We start from the raw sequence: 20,978 nt of genomic DNA on the forward strand, positions 1-20,978 counted from the left end.
TAATTAACTCCAATACATATCAAGCCAGTTATTTCTCTGAGAATTCTATGAATTACAGTAAACTTGAAACAAGCAAGTTTTTAATCAATTTATATGCTCCACAGCAGATGGTCTCCGGAGGAAAGTAGGAAGAAGCCGCTCGATTGGAAGCTTTAATGAACATATTACTATGGTTTTCTTTCACATTTAAATGACCAAATAAATCGCATTTGAATGTCTCTTTTACACAATTTTTACCTATTACTGTTAAGGCATTTTTCATCCAGATGGATCTGTAAAAGAATAAAATAAAAGTACAATGCAATAATCAATATATATTATTTTGTATGTAATGAACTGTTAGCTACCTCTTCAATATATAATATATTCTAATTCAACAGGAAGCATTAAATTATCTATCTATTTATCTATGGGCTGAATCAGGTTCATGCAACCTACTCCACAATACTATACTTGGATATAACACCCAGAATACTGAGGCATCAATTCAACACCCTAATCCAGGGGCTCCAAATATAAACCCATTTATTGCATTGGAGACTTCATCCAGCATCCACTCACCGCGGCACAGAGGTTTTTTCTCTGGAGGAAAGCCACCTCCTAAAGGACCCGGTCTTACCATAAAGCAGTGGGAAAAATCTGGTCTCTGCACAATATTGGACCAACCAACACATGCCCACATTACCATCTGGAAGGATTTCCCCAGTACTGGCGGCAATAAAAGGGTGATCATCCAAGTACTCAGGTTACTATACCAATTCAATTCATTCACTGTGACTTTTTAACCTTATTTTATCAATTGCAATTTATATGTATTTTATGTGTATATTCTATTATGTCCATTAAAATCGCCCTGTTATATTACTATTCCAAGCGCAGTTTATCACTTCCTGTACCCACCATTTGTCCATTGGGATTGACTATCCCATCACTTAACTGCTGCTTTTGCTAAAGCATACTCATATCACAGCGCCCTACTCGATAACTTGTTATCAACCCTTCTACCACTCATGGGCAGATCTGCAAACCTTGCATCGCAACTGCAGCGTGAGCCGGCCATTGCCGGAGCATTGTGGGGCGCGAACCGGTAAGTGAACAGATAAGTGTCCGGGCCCGTGGAGGCTGTGTGACATCATACAAGCCGAAAAATGTCCGGTCTGGGCCTAGCGTCGCAGAAGGCCAATGGTGATGTTGATGCACTTTTCTATGTAGCAAAGTGCTCACACAATCATGATGCAAACACCAAATTTCGGGTTTGCATCACGAGGTGAGAACCAACATGTGTGACGGTCTTGCCGTGTGCTGAAATCTCTTTCCCTTTCCCATGACCCTCTGGGCTGGTAATCAATGTAATAAGGAGAGGTGTGCTAAATTACCCAGCTGCCACCCAGAGCCCTCAGCCTCTGCTCTCCAGCATCTCCGTTGCCCAGGCAACTGCCCTGCAGCAGGAAGAGAAAGGCTGCCTAGTAACTTCCCGGACGCTCACCTAGACATCCGGGGCAGCGGCATCCGGGGCAGCAGCAGCACGATCCCTGACACTAAGAAGCTGCCTGGGCACTAGCAGAGACAAGCACTGCGGCCCCTAACAGTATCCCCGCTTGACGAGGGGTTAAATAACCTTTACTTATGGGTTTTTCAGGAAAAAAATATTTATTTAATACTGGAGCATGAAGTTGTTTTTCCAGGACCCAAGGCCTCTCATCTGGTCCATAACCTTTCCAGTATACCAAGGAAAGAACTTGACCCATACGAATTTGGAATCTAAAATGTTATCTAGCACAAATTCCTTGTGACCCCTGATGACAACTGGAGAAGTTATTTTGAGAGAAAATGTTCTCAGCCCCACTGGCTTTAAGAGGGAGCAATGACAAGTATTATTGAGCTTGAGTGTCTTGGGCAACTTTAAATGGAAGGCAACTGGATTGACTTGTTTAATGATATGAAAGGGTCCTATTAAGTGGGGCCCGGGCCCATTTTCTGAGAAGTCTATCTTAACCTTATGTTTTTAGTTGACAACCACACCAGATCCCCCTTTTGGAACTACATGGTCTTTTGTTATGGTCAAAAATTTTCTGGATTTAACTGAAGCCAAATGTAACATCTGATGGACCTCCAAATCCTCCTCTGATGAGAAACAAAGGAAGAAGTTCCTGCTTCAGGTACTGAAGGTTCAAATGAGTTGGCCTTAGGGTGATAAGTAGTAGTAGTAGTAGTACGTTTATTTATAAGGCGCCGCAAAGTGTCCGCAGCGCCGTACATAGCAAACAAAAAACAAATTACAAGGTAACGTACAGGGTGTGTTGAAAAATACAGTATAAATAGGGGTATAGCTGGTAGAACTAAAATCAGCATCAGTTCAGAAGTAGGTGTCAAAATTGTCGAGGAGACTGAAGATGAAGTAGAGGAAGGGCGAGTGATTTTGAGATCTATAAATCCAAATAGGAATGATATTTCTACACATTTCCTTTACATTTTAAGTATAAGTTCTAGTTTTTAGATAACCGTTTGGAGAAACGTTTGATATTCCATCTTAAGGGAACTCAATTTTTTTTTACATCTTTTTATAAACAAGAATACAAAAGTACAAAAGTATGCAAGTACAATATAGGCACACTACACAGGCAGAACAAAAATAACACTTGAGAGTATAAAAAGAATGAAAGGTTGTAAAGAACTGGTACATCAAAGTGCATAACCAAGGTTAGACTGAGCATAAAAAAAGTCCAAAAAAGATAAAGACGTGAATGTCCGGAACCAAAATGAGGTAGTTCAAATATTGAATAGTAGACATACACTCTAAGAAATTACTTGCACAATACAACAAAAAGATAACTCAATTTTACAATTTTAAGAGGTCAGAAAGGAAAAGGGAAAAGAATTGTGTGTGTGTGTGGGGGGGGGGGGGGTTGAATACACATGGGTAAAAAAAACAGTAAAACAAGTTAGAAAATGGTAAAGTGTTACTGAGTTACAGTACGATACGAAAGGACATACATATCAGGCTTTCTAGATACAAATTAAATGAAACACTGAAAAAAAGAAAAATATATGAAATCCCATCGAATGTCTACACAAGGAGTATGAAGTGACAAAGGTGAAGATAAACGATACCAAGGGTTGTGTAAAATGATTACGGTACATTGGCAAGCTGCCTATACAGGTACCATTATTTTTGATTTGGCAATGACTGTTTACAGGTTGTCTGCTGTCTTCAGGTAGAGACATGAATTTAAAGCAGTATCAACACATGAAGCGGTCATCACTTCATTCACCAGTTCAAAATGGCTCCTGGGGAAAAGGAAATGTCTTTAACTTTACTTTGTTATTGTTATAATACATCTTTCATTATTTTGTTCATTACATTTTGGCCTCACAATTATGGTTTTTTTTGTTTTAGTTTCCCATAAATGGCATCTTCGGAATGCAGACCGTTATAATTACTGCTCTTCAACATAGTCAATTAAAGGTTTTAACTGACACTGAAGTTGTAAAATGTTAACAATTGAAAAAATGTTGGAACAACAATTACAAGACACACATGATATAGCAATGCTCAAGCTTAGGGCAGTGGTTCCCAAATTATGTGCCGTGGCACCCTTGGGTGCTTCAGGACACTTGCATGGGTGCCCTGGATTGATGGTTCAAGACAAGTTCAAATTAGTGATGGTATGATAGTAGTGTGATAAATCCTGTATACAAAGAGCCACATGAAGCATGTCCTACCCAATGAGGAACCATACGAGGCAACCATCTGGCATGCACTGCGTAGAAGCCTAGTTAGAACATAGGCTATGTGGGGTATTCAATCCGGTTTTCCGACTGTCGGAACTTCCTGACAGTTGGAATACCGGGATGTTTTCAGTTCTTCCGACAGTAACTCGACAGCCAAAATGTAATGTTCGGCTTTCAAGTGTCAGAAAGTCCGTGGATTGTAGAAAACGCAGCCATTTCGGACAATACAGACTCGCCTCCATTGTGGAGGCGGGACTGTTGCAGGCGAGTCCCGGACGGAATGGCGAGTCACGGCCTGGATTGAATACTTTAAATGCAGATGTTTCCACTGTCGGAAATATCGTCAGACATTGAATATCCCCCTTAGACAGTTGTGTCATTTGCATTATTTCATCCGAGAGTGCTGCCGCATATGTGTGTGTATATATATATATATATATATATATATATATATATATATATTTGAATAGTATTAAAAATAGCGTGGTATTTGCCAATTAACCTATGGTGTACATGTCTTCATCGATGACAGTTCCCACTGTATTAATTAGCGCAGAGTTATTTGGTTAATTGTTATACACCTGTGTTATTCACAGGTTTATATATGCATCCACAAGCATATTGTACTACTTGCTTCTATATAGAACTAGATAAAACAAAAGTATTATAATGCACAATAAAGATTTATTACACCTGATTAGTTTTATTTTCTCAGATATGTTGTGAGGCCTGGCAGCTGTTATGAATAGCAAACACAGTGGAGTGTATTCAATGCGGCGGGCGAGCTGTGACAGCGAGCAGTGCTGCCTGCTCGCTGTCACAGCTCGCAGGGTCAGTATTCAACTGACCTCCTGCACACGCCATTTCCCCCTCACTAGGTTTCTGGAGTAAGGGGTAAATGGCATATGCAGCCGCTAAAACAGCGAGACTTGCGGCTAAATGCAGCAGGCTCCCTTCATTAGCCGCGAGCTTAGCAGTTTGGGGGAATCCTCGCTGTCATCTGACAGAGAGGATTTTCCCGGAACGTTGAATAGGGTGAGCTTCTGGCGCGGGGGTTAAACAACGATGATCGCTTGTTTTCAGCGATCCCCGCTGTTTAACCCCCTCGCCAGCCGCCGCATTGAATACACCCCAGTGTGTCCAACATTTCATTGCGGTGTGCACTTTTATCAAGAACATCAGTACACAACATTAAAACAACTTACCCCCATAAATAGCAAGACAGACCCTCGTAAGAGACGCTGCTTCCGCCCCCTCCAGCCATCAGCTGGTCGCGCGGCTCTGACGTCAGACACTCCCCATGTGATACTGTTGCTTAGCAACAGCTGTAACCAAGAGTGAAACAAATATTATTTCAAAAGCACAAGTAAATCACCTTCAGTTAAGCAGATATTCTGATAACCAGTTGTACATTAAAAACCCATATATAAAAAATCTTGATTAGATAAATATAAAACGTAAATATAACATAAATATCCCATATGTTGTCTCATTTATGTAACTTGATTAATTATGCAGAAAGGTGGATCAACCTTGATTAAGGGCAGTATTCAATGAGAAAAATTCTCCGTGTTTTATGGCGAGTTTGTGCTCTTCTCGCGTTGGACGGAGACTTTTGCTCTCAAAAAGTGAGCAACCCTATTCAATGTGCACTTCTCGCCGTCTTTCTAAGTGATTTTCGCCGTGTCTCTCCGTGTAGCAATTCTCCATCTTTTCATGGAGAAGTGGAATGTGAACTATTAAAATAAAAGGTTTTTTGTTTTAATTTTGGTGTCAAAAAATCAGGAATTTTATTCTGTGAAGGGGCATGCTATTTTTATTAATGTGCTTATAGCACATGAATATATATTTTAATAAAAAAAAAAAAATATATATATATATATATATTTTTTTTTTTTTTTACACAGAGCAGCCAGCAGGGGGCCGGGAGCCGAGCCGCTCATTAGATATTCATATATTCACTGCACCCGATCATTACATATGCATGATCGGGAGCAGTGAATATACCTGGTCCCCTGCTGGCTCTGGGGGGGGGGGCAGCTTGTGCTACTCGCCCCTTCGACATTGAATACGGAGAGAGCGAGTGGCAGCCAGCCCTCCGGAACACAGCGAGTGTGCAGCGAATCCTAAACAGGATTCGTTGCACACGGCGATATTTCTCATTGAATACTGCCCTTAGTGCGCAAAGTCTCCTTGCACTTATAATGGACACTTGTATATCTCATATTATGCTGTGCCTATATTATATATTGTATCTATACGAGTCGTCCAACATATTAACCCTTTGAGCGCCAAGTGAATTTGTCAAAATAGGTGTAAAAATTGCCAAGCAAACATTTTTATACATCATATAATGACCTGGAATGTTACCTTATATAGGAAATATAATCTTTTTTCTAAACAACATTTTTTATTTGAATTGATATAACAAATGTGAGCGACGCTGGCATTTTTAGCAGATATTTTCATCACAGAGATGTTGGCAATTAATGGGTTAATGTCTTCATGAAGCAGCTATTAATACAGAGTTCCGTAGGCAGCACTAGTCAGCTAGGCTGGGAGATAACAAGGATGTGAGGGCTTAGACCAGGGATGGGGAACCTTCAGCCCTCCAGCTGTTGTTGAACTACACATCCCAGAATGCTTTGCTACAGTTTTAGTATGGCCAAATAGCAAAACGCAGTGCATGCTGGGATGTGTAGTTCAGCAACAGCAGGAGTGCCAAAGGTTCCCCATCCAAATGGGTTCTATTCCCAACATGGCTCTAACTGTGCAGAGTTTGTATATTCTCCCCGTACTTGCGTGGGTTTTCTCCGGGTTCTCCGGTTTCCTCCCACAATCCAAAAATATACTGGTAGGCTAATTGGCTCCCAATATAATTAACCCTAGCATGTCTGTGTGTGCGTGTACATGTGGTAGGGAAAATATAGATTGTAAGCTCCACTGGGGCAGGGACTGATGTGAATGTTCAAAAAAAAATATTCTCTGTAAAGCGCTGCAGAATATGTGTGCGCTATATAAGAAACTGTTAATAAATAAATAAATAATAATTACTGGTTTACACTTACGGAGCTCCTTGTATATGTTGTCAGGAAGTCCGTGACACCCACTGTCCGGCTCCAGGGGCTGTGCGTCTTAGCACCAATAGGCCATTCCTGGCTCCTTGTTTAATTCATCAACCCTACACTTTGGACCAGACAGTCTCTTTTAGAGAACGTTCATTATTGGACTATGTGCGGTGGGAATTCACACAAAATACACTCCACAAGCAAGCAAGTGATCCACTCTGCTTCCTTCCCCTAGTGGGGAGCTATTAACTCTAAAAGCTGCCGTGTAATTATCACTACCAAAAAGTCTACGCTCCTAAATCGAAGAGGCTTATTCCAAATGTCGGCAGGTCAACAACAATACCATTAGCGTGTCCTCTAGCAGGAACACCGTTCCCACGAGCGAATACTGAATGCAGGCATTAGAACACTACTGAACCTATCTCTCTCTCCACGGATTCCCACTCGGGGTCTGCACAGTGACATTTCCTGTTTATGACTCAGTAGCACAGATGGAAGATTCTTTTATTTCCAGCACTTGTACTCTCCGGAGTAATAAATGTAATGCAATCAAAGTTAAAGTATTGAAAGCTAATTGGATTACGTAATCCTATAGCCGGTACTTCATATAGTGCAAAATTAACCTTCCTTTAAGTCATAGCTGCTGTAGACATGAAAGTGGCTTATTTCAAGATGTCTGCTTTTCTTCTTCTCTTTAAACAGAGAGAATCTTATTAAAAGTCATTCATTAAAAGTACTGTTTGGTAGCAGAACACAGATGTATTTGCTTGATGTGTTTTAGTACACATTTTAGTTGTACCATGGGGCAATTTATCATCAGACGGCCGGATTCAGTATGAGTCGCAGAAGAGCAAAAAGGCGAATTTTGCGCTATTGCGCCTTTGTATGCGAAATGTCAAATCACAATTCCATTCCGGAGGGATACGATCGTAGGTTGACAGTGGCAGGGAGGCGACACGGCGTTTAGGGGGCATGGTCCAGACAACGCTGTTGTGTCTGCACTATTTTTGAGATGGCAACGTGAAACATGACAGCCCTGTGTTGCGGGCAGGGGCTGGCTGGCAACTTTCAGTCAGGGGGGCAGACACAAGCAAGTAGCCCAGCTTTTGACAGGGGATAGCTGTGACAAAAATGTTGAGGGAGTGGCTTGTGTAATGTGGGTGTGGTTTAAATAGGCACTTGTGGGGAGTAGCCCGCAGTTGCCCGCAATCAAAAAAGTCGCCCCTTGCAAAATTGTGAATGCATTGTAAATATTGATGTACAGCAGTTGTGTCAAACTCATGGACCTCCTGCTGTTGTGGAACTACACGTCCCAGCATGCCCTGCCACAGTTTTAGCATTCCATTATATAAAATCTGTGGCAGGGCATGCTGGGAAGTGTAGTTCCACAACCGGCAGAGGGCCATGATGTACTGTATCCGCAGATCCATTTGCAATAACCAAACCATCCAACAGTTTTTTTTCCATCTGCGCTAGTCTAGGGCTTCCATAATCTGCTAAAAAAAACAGACTGGAAGTGGTCATCGCTGACATCAGAGACCCACCCAAAAAATACCTGGACACACCTGCTCTTTGGCAAACACACCAAGAAAATGCCATGTCTCCACCCCTAAAGGCTGGCTTCCTGTCAGTCAAAGTGCAACTGCTTTGCAGGTGAATAATTATTCGATAATTGCCACCACGCATGCGCAATGCATCATTCGATGCTCATACGGATTGAGAAATCTCTGATTAGTGATCCACGATGAATTAGACCCAACGCGCAAAGTGATTACTTATAGATCAGGAACCATCAATGAGACACTGACCAGCATCGGATGTGTATAGTAACTGCGGTCCTCATTATATGACGCTACCATGCATGACTTGTACAAGTAGGAATGACACTGTCGGTGGCGTAGCCAGAACTTTGTGGGAGCCATACTGTAGCAATAGTTTGGGCAGAACTTTTTGGGCACCATACTGTAGCAACAGTGGGGTTTATTTACTAAGATGGGAGTTCTGTTCAAGATGGCATGTTGCTATGGACACTCAATCAGATTCTATCTTATCTTCCAGAAGGTTCTAAATAAATAAGTCGATTCTGATTGGTTGCTATGGCAACATCCCATCTTCAATAGAAACTCCCATCTTCATACCTCCCGGTGATCAGGACGCCCATACCACTGAAAAGGAGGTGTGGCCTATAGTATAGGGGCATGGCCTCATACGGCCACAATCCACGCCCCCATTGTTATCACACAAAAAAAGGAGACTGTCCTGTGAAAATCTGGACAGTTGGGCGTTATGCATCTTTGAAATAACTCCCAATGGGGCAGATGTATTAAGCCTGGCGAAGAGATAAACTGGAGATAAAGTGGAAGGAGATAACTCACCAGCCAATCAGCTGCGTTTGAAATATGACAGTTGGGAGTTGATTGGCTGGTGCATTATCTCCTTCCACTTTATCTCCAGTTTATCTCTTCGCCAGGCTTAATAAATCTGCCCCAAAGTTTCTAGAGAGAGTCTTATTTCACGGTGGTTGTTCAATATATGCCTAATAATATTGTCCGCACTAGGGTAACTGGTTAGCTCAGTTGTGTCTGTGAGCGTAACACAGGTGTGTGGGAGATGGATCATATCAGTGTGGAGCTTAATGCTATAATTAGTTGAGTGTAATCATAAACTAATGACGTATTTATAAATTGGCCAGGCTAAGCACGTCTAGTTTTCCTCGGCTCGCTTCCTATGCCTGTACAACCCCCGGAGCTCGTCGGCCACTACTAGCATCCTGTGAAAGCCGAGCGTATGTTTCATTCCTACTGAAGTCGTTTCCAGTGACGGCCCTGTTGTCTTGGTTTTCTTTCTCCGTGCTGTGCTGAGCACTGATGTGACAGCCTGTGACGCTTCCCATATTCTTAGTGATAGAACATGCTGCTGGCGAGCTGCCCTGAGCTTTTAATGTTCTACGTGTCACAACAAGTACATGCTGCATGGTGGAAAAACTCTGCCCTTTATTGATTGCCATTTCTTTTATTTTAAATGATGCAGCTAATGGTGTTATTGATGTACACGCAGGAAATCAGGGGATTAGAGCAGCTCCTATAGTCTAAAGCAAAGTACCGACGCTGGGCCTGATTCTGAGATTAACGGTGCCCATACACTAGTGTGATTTGGGGTGATTTCACCCGTCGGATCGGGCCGAGAAATCAGGACAAATCGGATCTGAGCTGGAGGTCGGACCTGCTGCAGGTCCGGCCTCCGATCTCCTGGTGGTAGGGAGTGCGGTCGCATGCGATCCTGCTGCCCAGGAAAGTCCCAGGGGGGCCAGATGTTGTAGTGTATGAGCACCTTTACACCACATTCGCCGCAGCTGTGACTATGTATGCAGCAGCTGTGTCATACTCATAATATGCACATTATGTACGCCATCGGCGGCTGTGCAAATCCCAGCAGCTGCGTAAAAAGATGCAGCGTCTATCACAGATCAGTGCAATATCAAAGTCTGGGTAGCCCTATGGTTGCCCAGAATAACTGCAGGAACAGTGGCGTAACAACAAATGATGCGCCCCCCTTCCGGGAAAATTTTGGCGCCCTCCCAAACCCCCCCCCCCCCCGGGCCAGCGTGAAGTGCCAGTGCCCGGGTGCTGTGGCGGGAACTGAAGCGTAAAAAAACTGTGAAAAATCACATGTTGACCTAAGTGCATGTCGACCTAATGAACCTCATGTCGACCTTCCTGCATGTTGACCTAAGTGCATGTCGACCTAATGACTGTCTAACAACTTGCTGGTGACCAACTGATCCACACCCCTGTGTACATAGTGCTTAGACGGGCAGCCACAGGGATCCAGACAGTATTGTCAGCATTTACAAAGTTGTGCCAGCCAATCAGAGTTTGTGGAACAGCTGCATACCAGGGGAGCAGCCGCAATGGCGCCTCCTGATTGGATGCCGGAGCAGGAGCGGCATTTGGCCGGTGGCTTGCACCACTTAAATTGTGTCATTTAATTTTTGGGTGTGACCCTCACTTGCTAACATTAGCAGTTCCGTAGCCTAGAATATCGCAATTGCATTAGCTGACACACCAAAACGATTTGGGCACAATCCCATCAATCTGGATCCAGTTCAGACCGATTGGATGCAGATTGGGTCAAAATCGTTTGGTTGATTCTGAATTGGATCCGAATCCGATCCTACCTGCTGCAGGTAGGATCTGTAAAAGATCCATTCATCTGAATACAGATGGGATTGGATCGTATGCAAATCGGATCGCCCGATTTGCATCCAATCCAAATCGTTTTGGTGTGTACCCAGCATTAGACTATCAGCATCAGCAGAAATATCACAGATGATCAGCATAATATTGGCTCATCAGTTTTGACAAATTTTATATATTAGCAGTTTCTTATATAGCGCACACATATTCCGCAGCGCTTTACAGAGAATATTTGTCCATTCACATCAGTCCCTGCCCCAGTGGAGCTTACAATCTATATTCCCTACCACATGTACACGCACACGCAGATGTTCTAGGGTTAATTTTGTTGGAAGCCAATTAACCTACCAGTATATTTTTGGAGTGTGGGAGGAAACCGGAGTACCCGGAGTAAACCCACGCAAGCACGGGGAGAATATACAAACTCTGCACAGTTAGGGCCATGGTGGGAATCGAACCCATGACCTCAGTGCTGTGAGGCAGTAATGCTAACCATTACACCATCCGCGCTGCCCCAAATGTCGGTAAACCAGCCAGACCAAATAATCCAAATAATCCAATCATACTGGTTTATAAACAGTAATTTCCTGTGGGTACAGTGTATTATTCAGGCCCACCAATAGGGGGGTGCTGTGGGTCCAGCTGTCCAGGGCCAGGCTTCTCTGAGAGAGGGGGAAGGGCCCAGGTAACTCATTTTGCTTACCACACCCCGCCACTGCCTCCACTGTGCTGCCATGCCTGCGCTGAACAAAGCCCTGCAGAGTCCCAGAGGCTTCTTCACCTCCAGACGCCAGCAGCCAATCAAAGCTCATGTACTGCTTGCAGCCGCTCTAATTGGCTTACAGTACGCAAGCTCTGATTGGCTCACCAGCCATGCCACATTTTAATTGGCTGCCGGCGTCCAATGGATAAGAAGCATGCACTCCAGAGCAGGGCTTTGTTTAGCCACAGCGCACTGAGCAGGAGGCAGCACAGTGGAAGGGGTTGGGACCAGGAGCCGGGGGCTGTAAGTGAGAGGGGAACCGGGCGGTAAGTGAGGACTAAAAATCAGTCCTGGGGCCCAAAATTCCTAGTGGCAGCCCTGGTATTATTATTATCATATACGCCTACGCAGAGCCAAAACATCGGTCCCCGGTTCTAATACACCAGGGACCGATCAGACCTGAATCATGCCTCAGATGTGCTTTGTGAATGAACCTGAATCACCCCCTAGTGTACAGTTTGCAAACCTGAATTCTGCTGTTTACTCTGTGAGTCCACAGCACTTGCAGGACTCAGATACCCCAGAAAACGGAGCTGTCTTTCCTTAAATTATAAACATAATGACATCTAATTGATTTATATTAGTACATCCGTTATATAGACACTGCATGAATTCACTGTTCTCGTAGACTTTACAGAATTGGAATAGTTTAGCTGATAGTTTCCCGTCTATTCAGGGACAAGTAGAGTTTTGATTGTTTGTTTATTGTTTTGCGCCAAGAAAGTAAACAGATGGCTGCGTAGTAATGGAGCCCTCAATGGTGTTTACAGATGACACCAGTCCCGCTGAAGCCCCTTTGTCATGTACATAATTCTGATAAATGATCCGTACAGCGAGTAGGAAACAAATATCTTACGCTGAGCAAATCACTGGGGTTACTAAAAAGATGTCCAGACTGCAAATTTGTTGCCTGCCGGAACCAAAATGTAATTGGATTTTGTAAAGCAAATGGAACAAGGCATGTAAATAATATAATCAAGTTGTCCATAATAGCTGTGGATCTGGATGGAGCAAGGTAATTATAACAACAACAACAAATCCTTATTTGCAAATGGATATTGGAACACAGGAGAAATAACAAAGGGAGCACATATACGTTTGTAGTTAAAAAGGGAATATATCAGTTTTGTAGGGAAATTCTTCTTACCCCGAAGGATATTGGAAATGTGTATTCTGAAAGGAAATTGATAGGGTGTAATACCACTCATGGCCACTACGAGGCTTAGAGGGAAAAAAACTGTACAGACTCTGTGGGTAACAGCGCCATCTACAGTTTGTGATATGATACTGCTCTACATTAATCACATTTTAACAGCAAGAAGACAATACAGAAAATGGAGTGCATTAGCTTTCTTCTAGGGTGCAGTGACTAAAATTGTCGCACTGTTTGAATCCCACAACCGCTTGGACAGGACACAATGTATCTGACATACCAAAAAGTACATTGTTAGTTAATATGGCAGATTAAAGGCTGATTTCTGCACCTGGCATTGTGTTGGTTCGCTGTGCACAAAGTAGCACTTAGCACTAGGTCAAGGCAGTGCCCACCATAGTACTATGCAACAGGACTACAAAGACTGCAACCCAAACTACAGAAGGGCTTCAACAGAATAGGGAGAGAGTAGTAAATAAATCTATGTCTATCTTATAAAACATACCTATTTTTAGATGGGTATAGTCCCCCAATAGTGGGTACCAGCAGTAAATATGTCAGCACAAAAGCTTCCTGCCTGTAGGCTTCTCTTTCCCTGCTGGCTATAAACTCCCTTAAACTAGTTTAGTTCACCTGCTACAATCAAAAAAACTAAGCAAATGGATTTCTATATGCAAGCACTCCCTCTAGTGGTGATTGGCCATAGAGCACTTTAGCCATATTGTACATGGACAGGCAGAAACAGTTGTAAATGCATGCACATAGGTCCTTATTCTGGTTGACTCACAAGGCAAATCATTTCACACCACAGACGACACCACCACCACCCCTCCCCCCCATCAAATTAATTCTTCACCGCTTGCAGATCTGAGACACCTCTATGGTGTCTCAGATCTGCGAGTGACCTGTGCGGGAAGCAGGCAGGCAGCTGAGAGAGAGAGAGACAGCCTAGCCCGAAACATGTCATGCCAAGAGAGCCATGCAAGTGTACGGCATGTGGGGGCCATGTTGTCCGGTGTCGACATTCACCCATTGCAGTCCAAAAAATTTTTTCAAATTCAAACAGTCTGGTGTAAATATTTAAATCAATTGTAATCTTTTTTTGTTTTAATTCAAAATGGTCCACATTAAATGTTGAAAGATGTTACTGTTCCTATTTTAAAGTGGCTCACCATTGGATCTGCTACAAGCGCTAGGGCTGTTGAGCCTGACTAGGCGTTGGACCTGAAAGGGTTAACACAAAAATTGGAAAACTCGTATTAACCTTTTCAGGTGTCGACCTGTTCCATGTGGATCTTTTGCATATCAACATTTTGACATATCGACTTTGTGCACCTTTTGGTGTCGACCTATTGGGGCAGGGACAGCATCTTTACGCATGAAAGTAATGTGGAAGATCCAGTCCAGGATTTAGAGCAGCAGCAGCAAGAAAACTGAAGTGATCAAAGTTGGGCTGATTAGCAGCACCTGTGGTTTCCTATTTCCTCATTGCTCCTGCTGGTGTAATAGCTGCCCAAGTGATATGTGATTCCTTGTTGACCTGAACACTACTGCACAGGCCTAATTGCTGCTGGAGGAAAACATATCATTAACTGCTTTTTATATAGTGTCAATGGGCCCAATTCAAATGTTTTTACGCCGGGAACCACAAGAGGTGCCCAACAGAGCTGATCAGATGTAGCTTCATTCGGGCGCATATAGCTCCCGAATGATTTATTTAGCACCTTCTAGGATCTAGTAGATTCTGATTGGTCACCCATAGCAACATTCCATCTTTGTAAAATTACCCCTATGCCTTACAGCCCAACACACAGGGCAGTATTCAATGCTTTTTGCGAGCTGTGACAGCGACCAGCGCTGACTACTCACTGTCACAGCTCGCACGGTCAGTATTCAACTGACCCCCCTGCACACACCGTTTTCACCTTGCTGGGTTTTTACAGCAACGTGTAAACGGCGTGTGTGGCCACCAAAACAGCGAGGCTTGCGGCTAAATGCAGCGGGCTCCATGCATTAGCCGCGAACCTCGCCGTTTGGGGGAATCCTCGCTGTTCTCTGTCAGCGAGGATTCCCACGGAACGTTGAATACGGTGAGTGGCTGGCATGGGGGGTTAAACGTCATGGGGCGCTTGTTTTCCCCCTCGCCGCAGCATTGAATACGGCCCACAGTTTACTCGCTCCTCTCCCTACGCCGACAATGCAGAAGAGTTCTGTAACTCAGTAATTTAAAATACAACTTATTTCATTACAATGGTACTGAGCACAATAAAATACCAGAGCCCGTTACGTCCTGCCAATCATTTTCTTTGTCTCCTGGTTCCTCGAGAAGCGTACACTCAAAACACATTTATTATTATGGTTTCCAGTGACAAGAGACAAAGACCCTTTGCGCTGCTCGCCAGGATTCTATCAGTACATTGTTCATGTAAAGATCTTATCACCAGCAACTTGACAGTTTATTTTAGAAATGGAATATGTCACTATACTACAAAACCAGCAGACGCACAATAGGAAGTTTCCTGAAAGGCAGCCGAGCCGAGCGCCTATTCTTCGGGCTTCGCTCTCTTTTCATCGTAGCGCGTAATAATATCCCGGCCGCTCATCCAGCTTTTTACAAACAAAAGTCTTTCACTGTTCTGGCTTCAGCAATTCCGCAGCCGTAGAATGATAACACATGTCCTGCTTGAGGACATCTGCCATGATTCAAATACAATAGATGCTCGTGATTATTAATTAAAATTATGTGAGTCTTAATGATGTGCTTTTATTCTGATTTGACAAACGGTAATTGCTATTGTACTTGCTGATTAATGGCGGGTGCAGTGGAGAGGTAGGAGGAGGTTCTGCTGGAGAACGCTTACTGTAAATGGAATTCTACCTTTAGAGTCCATAGATCGACATTGTATATGGTTAAAAGGTCAACACAAGCAAAACATTGACAATACTATGGTTGACATATGAAAAAGTCGACTTGAGTTTAGGGGGATTTGTATAAAGTTTTCATTCTTTACCCTGCACAGCGACTATTATTATTACTATTAATATTATTAGCCTTTATTTATATGGCGCCACAAAGGATCTGCAGCGCCCAATTACAGATTACATAAAGGAATAAGCAAAACAGTGACTCACAGTTGAATACAGTAAAGGACAAGTACAGGGCACATAACCATGGATTCGGTAAGAAATCCCGACGGCCAAAATCCTGAATGGGTCATAATACCGACAAGGACAAAATCCCGACAAGGACAAAATCCCGACATTTAAAATCCCAACAAGGTCAAAATACCGACATATAGAATGTACAGGTGAAACAGTCAACATGACTTTGTGTCGACAGGTCGCGAGGTCGACATGGGGTTTTTCACTGTTTTTTGACACGACTGTCGACACGGTCGACATGGACACAGTTGGAAGTGAACCGCAGCCCCTCGCATTGCTCGCTTCACTCGCAATGCTTCGGGCACGGTGCCTCGCTGCGCTCAGCACACTATTTTATTCTCCCACCATGCACTAGTGGATGGTAGGGCATGAAATACCACCTGTCGGCACATGTCCGGTCAAAAAACTGTGAAAAATACCATGTCGACCTGTCGACACAAAGTCATGTTGACTGTTTCACCTGTACATTCTATATATCGATATTTTAACCTTGTCGAGATTTTAAATGTCGGGATTTTGTCCTTGTCGGGATTTTAAATGTCGGGATTTTGTCCTTGTCGGGATTTTGTCCTTGTCGGTATTATGAACCATTCAGGATTTTGACCCTGTCGGGATTTTAACCGTCGAGATTTTGACTGCATCCCATAACCATAGCTGCAACAGCAGAGGAAACTGGAATAAGTATCCTAACTGTTTAGATTACAGCGGGACAGTCCCACTATTTGGAAACTGCCCCGCTGTCCCTCCGACGGGTGGCAATGTCCTGCGGGCAGGGAGCAGTTGGGAGGAGTCAGAGATCTGCCCGTGATCGGTGAAGCGATGCCTCGCACAAGCAATATACTACTTTGACAGTTTTTACTTTCACTTTGAGCTGTGACAGTTTTTAGCCCATAAATTCTCCACCCCACACACAGGGGTAGATGTATGAAGCAGTGATAAGGGACGAGAAGTGATAAAGTGCCTGCCACTTTATCACCAGCTAATCAGCTCCTGACTGTTAAGTTACAGGCTTGGTTCAAAAAGGGCCAGGTAGAAGCTGATTGGCCGGTGATAAAGTACCACGCACTTTATCACTTCTCCTCCCTTATCACTGCCCCATTGTCCCTATTTACTCCTACCTCCAATCTCTGTCTTCACATCTCCCTTTCTCCATATCCAGCAAGTAATAAGTGTCCCTGCCAAAATTGTTTTCACTTTCTGTTAGTTTAGCACACAAAGGAGTAATTTAGTCTGTCGAGTGGCTTCTAGTGGTCAGCGGCGGTACTTTACCTCACAGAGGTGAGAAGCCTTTTACATATAGAGATTAATTGTCTGCTGTCATTGTCCATCTGATGTACTGCATGTCAGATGAGATCAGACGATGGATGATGCAGTGTTAGAATAAGCATGTAACAATATATTGCTGGGTAGCCACATTGCTTAGGAGTGTATCCAACTTTAATAATCTACAAAACACACTAATGCAATTTGAGGATCCTAAACAAAAGCATTTTTATAAATACGGTTATACAGCTAAACATTGAGTGTCACACCATTTTACACCTGTTATTATTCACCTTTCCCTAACGTAAGCTTCTTCAATGTGTTTTGGACAGGAGTGCTGGAACTATGTAAATTCTAAATGATGGAGTGTTCATGGAAAGTGCTTGTACTAATAGTGTGTACGTCACTGGGAATTCAGTACACGGCCATTAAATCCATCAGGATGACCTTGGAACCATCTTGTACAAGCATGACAGTGGAGAATCGGTGTGGTCACATCAAAGGTGAGAAACGACTTCCTTGTTATCGTGCTTACGGGAAAGGAAAACGTTTTAGTAAACTTCCAAAATAAATGAAAGTACCCAAGTATTTGCAGCTGGCTTTCATAACATATTCATACAGTATATGACCTCTGGTCCCAATACTGCACATTAAAAATGTGTATTGTTATAATAGGTGGCACTCTGCATTAACACCCCCACCATGTAGGAGGCACGGCCGCCTGAAAAGGTGATGGCAGTTGCAGAGGTGGGGCTGCAGCACAGTTCAATATTCAAAAAGGGGAGCCACACCTGATGCCACTCCAAACATCACTGTCCTGGACTCACTGGCAGTTGATGTGACCCCCCTCTTTGAATTTTGGACTGTGCTGGAGTCCCACCTCTGTAACTGCCACTATCAGGGAAGTCCAGGAACAGAGCATTTTGTACTTAATAGAATGGGTCATGTTGGAAGGTATGAGAAACCCCACCTTAAGGAGCCATAGCAGTGGCTAACTTACAGGGGTTTATGAGCACAAAGTACGAGGATTTGTGTCTGCTAATAAATACATATTATTATTATTATCCTTTATTGCTATAGTACCCCTGTGTTAGGTTTGGCTGTCTATTTATTATGTTGGGTTGCAGCATTTCTGATGTCATTTATCACACCTTGGATCTGATTCAGCAAGGCTCACTAAGCAGCAGTCGTTTGTTGTTTAGCGAGCCCTGAAACGCAGCTTGCCGCCCTGCCAAATGTGAGGGGGGAGTGTTATTGTCATCCCTCACCCTCAGCAGCAGCACACACCTCAGCATGAGCTCACGCTGTCAGTGAGACACTGGATGGACGGAGGGGCGACAATAACACTCCCCCCTCAACTTTAGAGTGTTTTTCACCCACCCACCCCCCCCCCCCTTAACATTTTGGGGGCATGGCCTCTCGCAATAAGGCCACACCCTCAACATGTTACTGGGGCCAGGCATACCTCTCGGAGGCCCTGCACGCACATATCAACATTTCAAAATCAACATCATTAAATAAACCTTTTTAATGCCTCAAAACTGGTATTTTTCCATTCCCCATATGAATACACAAGATGGAGGACGACGTTATATAAAAAAAAATGTTTTATCATGTTCCACAGTTCTAATTTTGTATTTTCCAATATTTTCCTTTCTGTAGATAATGTTACTAGAGCTTTGTGTGAAGACAACAACAGCCAACAGGCCAGAAAGCACATACTCATATTTGCAACAGCCAGAAGTGGGTCTTCATTCCTTGGTCAATTATTTAACCAAAACCCAGAAATTTTCTACCTATTCGAGCCTCTTTACAACGTGCAGAACATGTTTACCACTAAAAATAATCAGCCCACAATAGACAGAAGATCTTTACTTGGGGCCTACAGAGATTTGCTGCATAATCTGTATGATTGTGATTTTTATTCCCTGGAAAACTATATCAAACCAGTACCTAAAGACCATCTTGCGTCTTCGTTTTTCCGAAGTGATGTAAGTAAGACTTTATGTTCTCCACCAGTATGTAACCTAACAGGGAGAGTGGATGAAAGTCTTTGTTTAAAGAAGTGTAAACCACTAAACTTAACTTTAGCCTCCGTAGCATGCCGGTACAAACATTTGGCCATAAAAATCATTCGGGTTTCTGAGATCAACCATTTGAGGACTCTTGTCGAAGACCCTCGACTTAACCTTAAGATAATTCACCTTGTGAGGGACCCCAGGGCAGTGCTAACATCAAGATTTAACACGTTTGTAGACCAGTACAAGACTTTTAAAATTTGGAACTCTTTTGGCAAAAAGCCACACAACATAAACATGGAGCTGGTCAGTAACATATGTATTGATTACAGCAATTCGGTGGAAACAGGGTTTAGTAGACCAACTTGGTTGAAAGGTAAATATATGCTTGTACGATACGAAGACATTGCCATGGATCCAGTCAAGAAAGCCAAAGAAATATACAATTTTGTTGGCCTGGAATGGAAAAATAGTGTCACCAGGTGGATTGAAGAGAATACAAAAAAACCAGCCTCTCCTAATAAATACAACAAATTTACAACAAACAGAAACTCATCTCAGACTGCCGAAAGCTGGAGGTTGCATTTACATTTCAATATTGTCCAAGAGGTTCAGAAAATATGCAATATAACCTTATCCCAACTTGGATATCAAGTAGTGGACTCCGTAGAACAACTGAAAAACCTCTCCCAGAGCCTTTTTGAGCCAAGGGTATTTTTGCCATTTGTTTAAGAAAGTAAGGAAAGTAAAATCCTTGTGTCAGCCACAATTTAAAACCAAGAGAGATTAATGGAATATCACGGTGCAAGTTTGAACAGGCTTGTAACGGCGAGTGACAAGATGTAAATTGTAAAAGCCAATGCGTCTTAAGAAAATGAATTCTGAAACTGATGTTCTACGCCTTGCATCGCTCTTTTCAAGTCAAAAAGTCTCAATCATTTCAATATAAATAACAAATTACTTTTTTAAAATTAAATTCTCTTTCTCATTCCTGTGTAAATGTGTTTCCTGATAAAAAAAAACTGTTCTAGAGCTTATGAATTAAGGCTGAGTGAGCCGTGGGGTGGGGTAAATCAGGTTCGGGTTTACATTCTCCTGGCAATTAGAAAAAAAGGAATACATACTGTTAATCATTTAGGAAAAAATTTAGTTTTAGCTTTTCTTGCCACCATTATTTTGTTACAATAACATATGCGATACTTTGACCACACAGCCGGGCGGAGGGAGCAGGGGGGTGGCAGAGGGAACCAGGGAGCCGGGCAGGGGAAGCCGCTGCAAGAGAGGTCTCAGCCAATCGATGGCTGCTCATTCATTTGTATGGGCTTATTTTTTTTAAGTGCTCCCGCTGGGGCTGACCAGCAGCGGCTTCCCCAGCTTGACTCCCTGGTTCCGCTGCACCCGCCCTCCTCTCCGCCCGGCTTTCTTGTCGCGGGCATCCACTGCCCGCTGCCGTCCCCTGCTCCCTGGTACCCTCGCCGGTGTCCTCTGGCCCTCTGCTCCCTCCACCTGCAGCTCCCCGGGAGTTGCATGTGATAAATTGCATACAATTTATCACATGCAAAATGGCACATGAAGTGCCTAATCGCGTTTGACCCCTCCCGGGGAGCCTTAATGTTAGGGGCC

General features: G+C 43.3%; 1 protein-coding gene across 2 annotated transcripts in view; it reads left to right on the plus strand.

Annotated features, from left to right (window-relative positions):
- The window catches only part of LOC146074000 (carbohydrate sulfotransferase 1-like), a 31,669-nt gene extending 11,028 nt beyond the window's left edge, over positions 1-20,641 (plus strand). Inside the window, exons 2-4 of one of the 2 annotated variants that reach the window (XM_083181660.1) lie at positions 381-745; positions 17,670-17,840; positions 19,000-20,641. In XM_083181660.1, the coding sequence (XP_083037786.1) occupies positions 17,696-17,840; positions 19,000-20,087 (1,233 nt within the window). In that variant the 5' untranslated portion in view covers positions 381-745; positions 17,670-17,695 and the 3' untranslated portion in view covers positions 20,088-20,641. The remainder of the gene's footprint in view (positions 1-380; positions 746-17,669; positions 17,841-18,999) is intronic. The other variant, XM_083181659.1, reaches the window with a different exon arrangement.
- Positions 20,642-20,978: the final 337 nt, after the last annotated feature.

This window comes from Crinia signifera, chromosome 4, assembly GCF_055691185.1.
Source record: "Crinia signifera chromosome 4, ASM5569118v1, whole genome shotgun sequence".
Taxonomy (NCBI): Eukaryota; Metazoa; Chordata; class Amphibia; order Anura; family Myobatrachidae; genus Crinia; species Crinia signifera.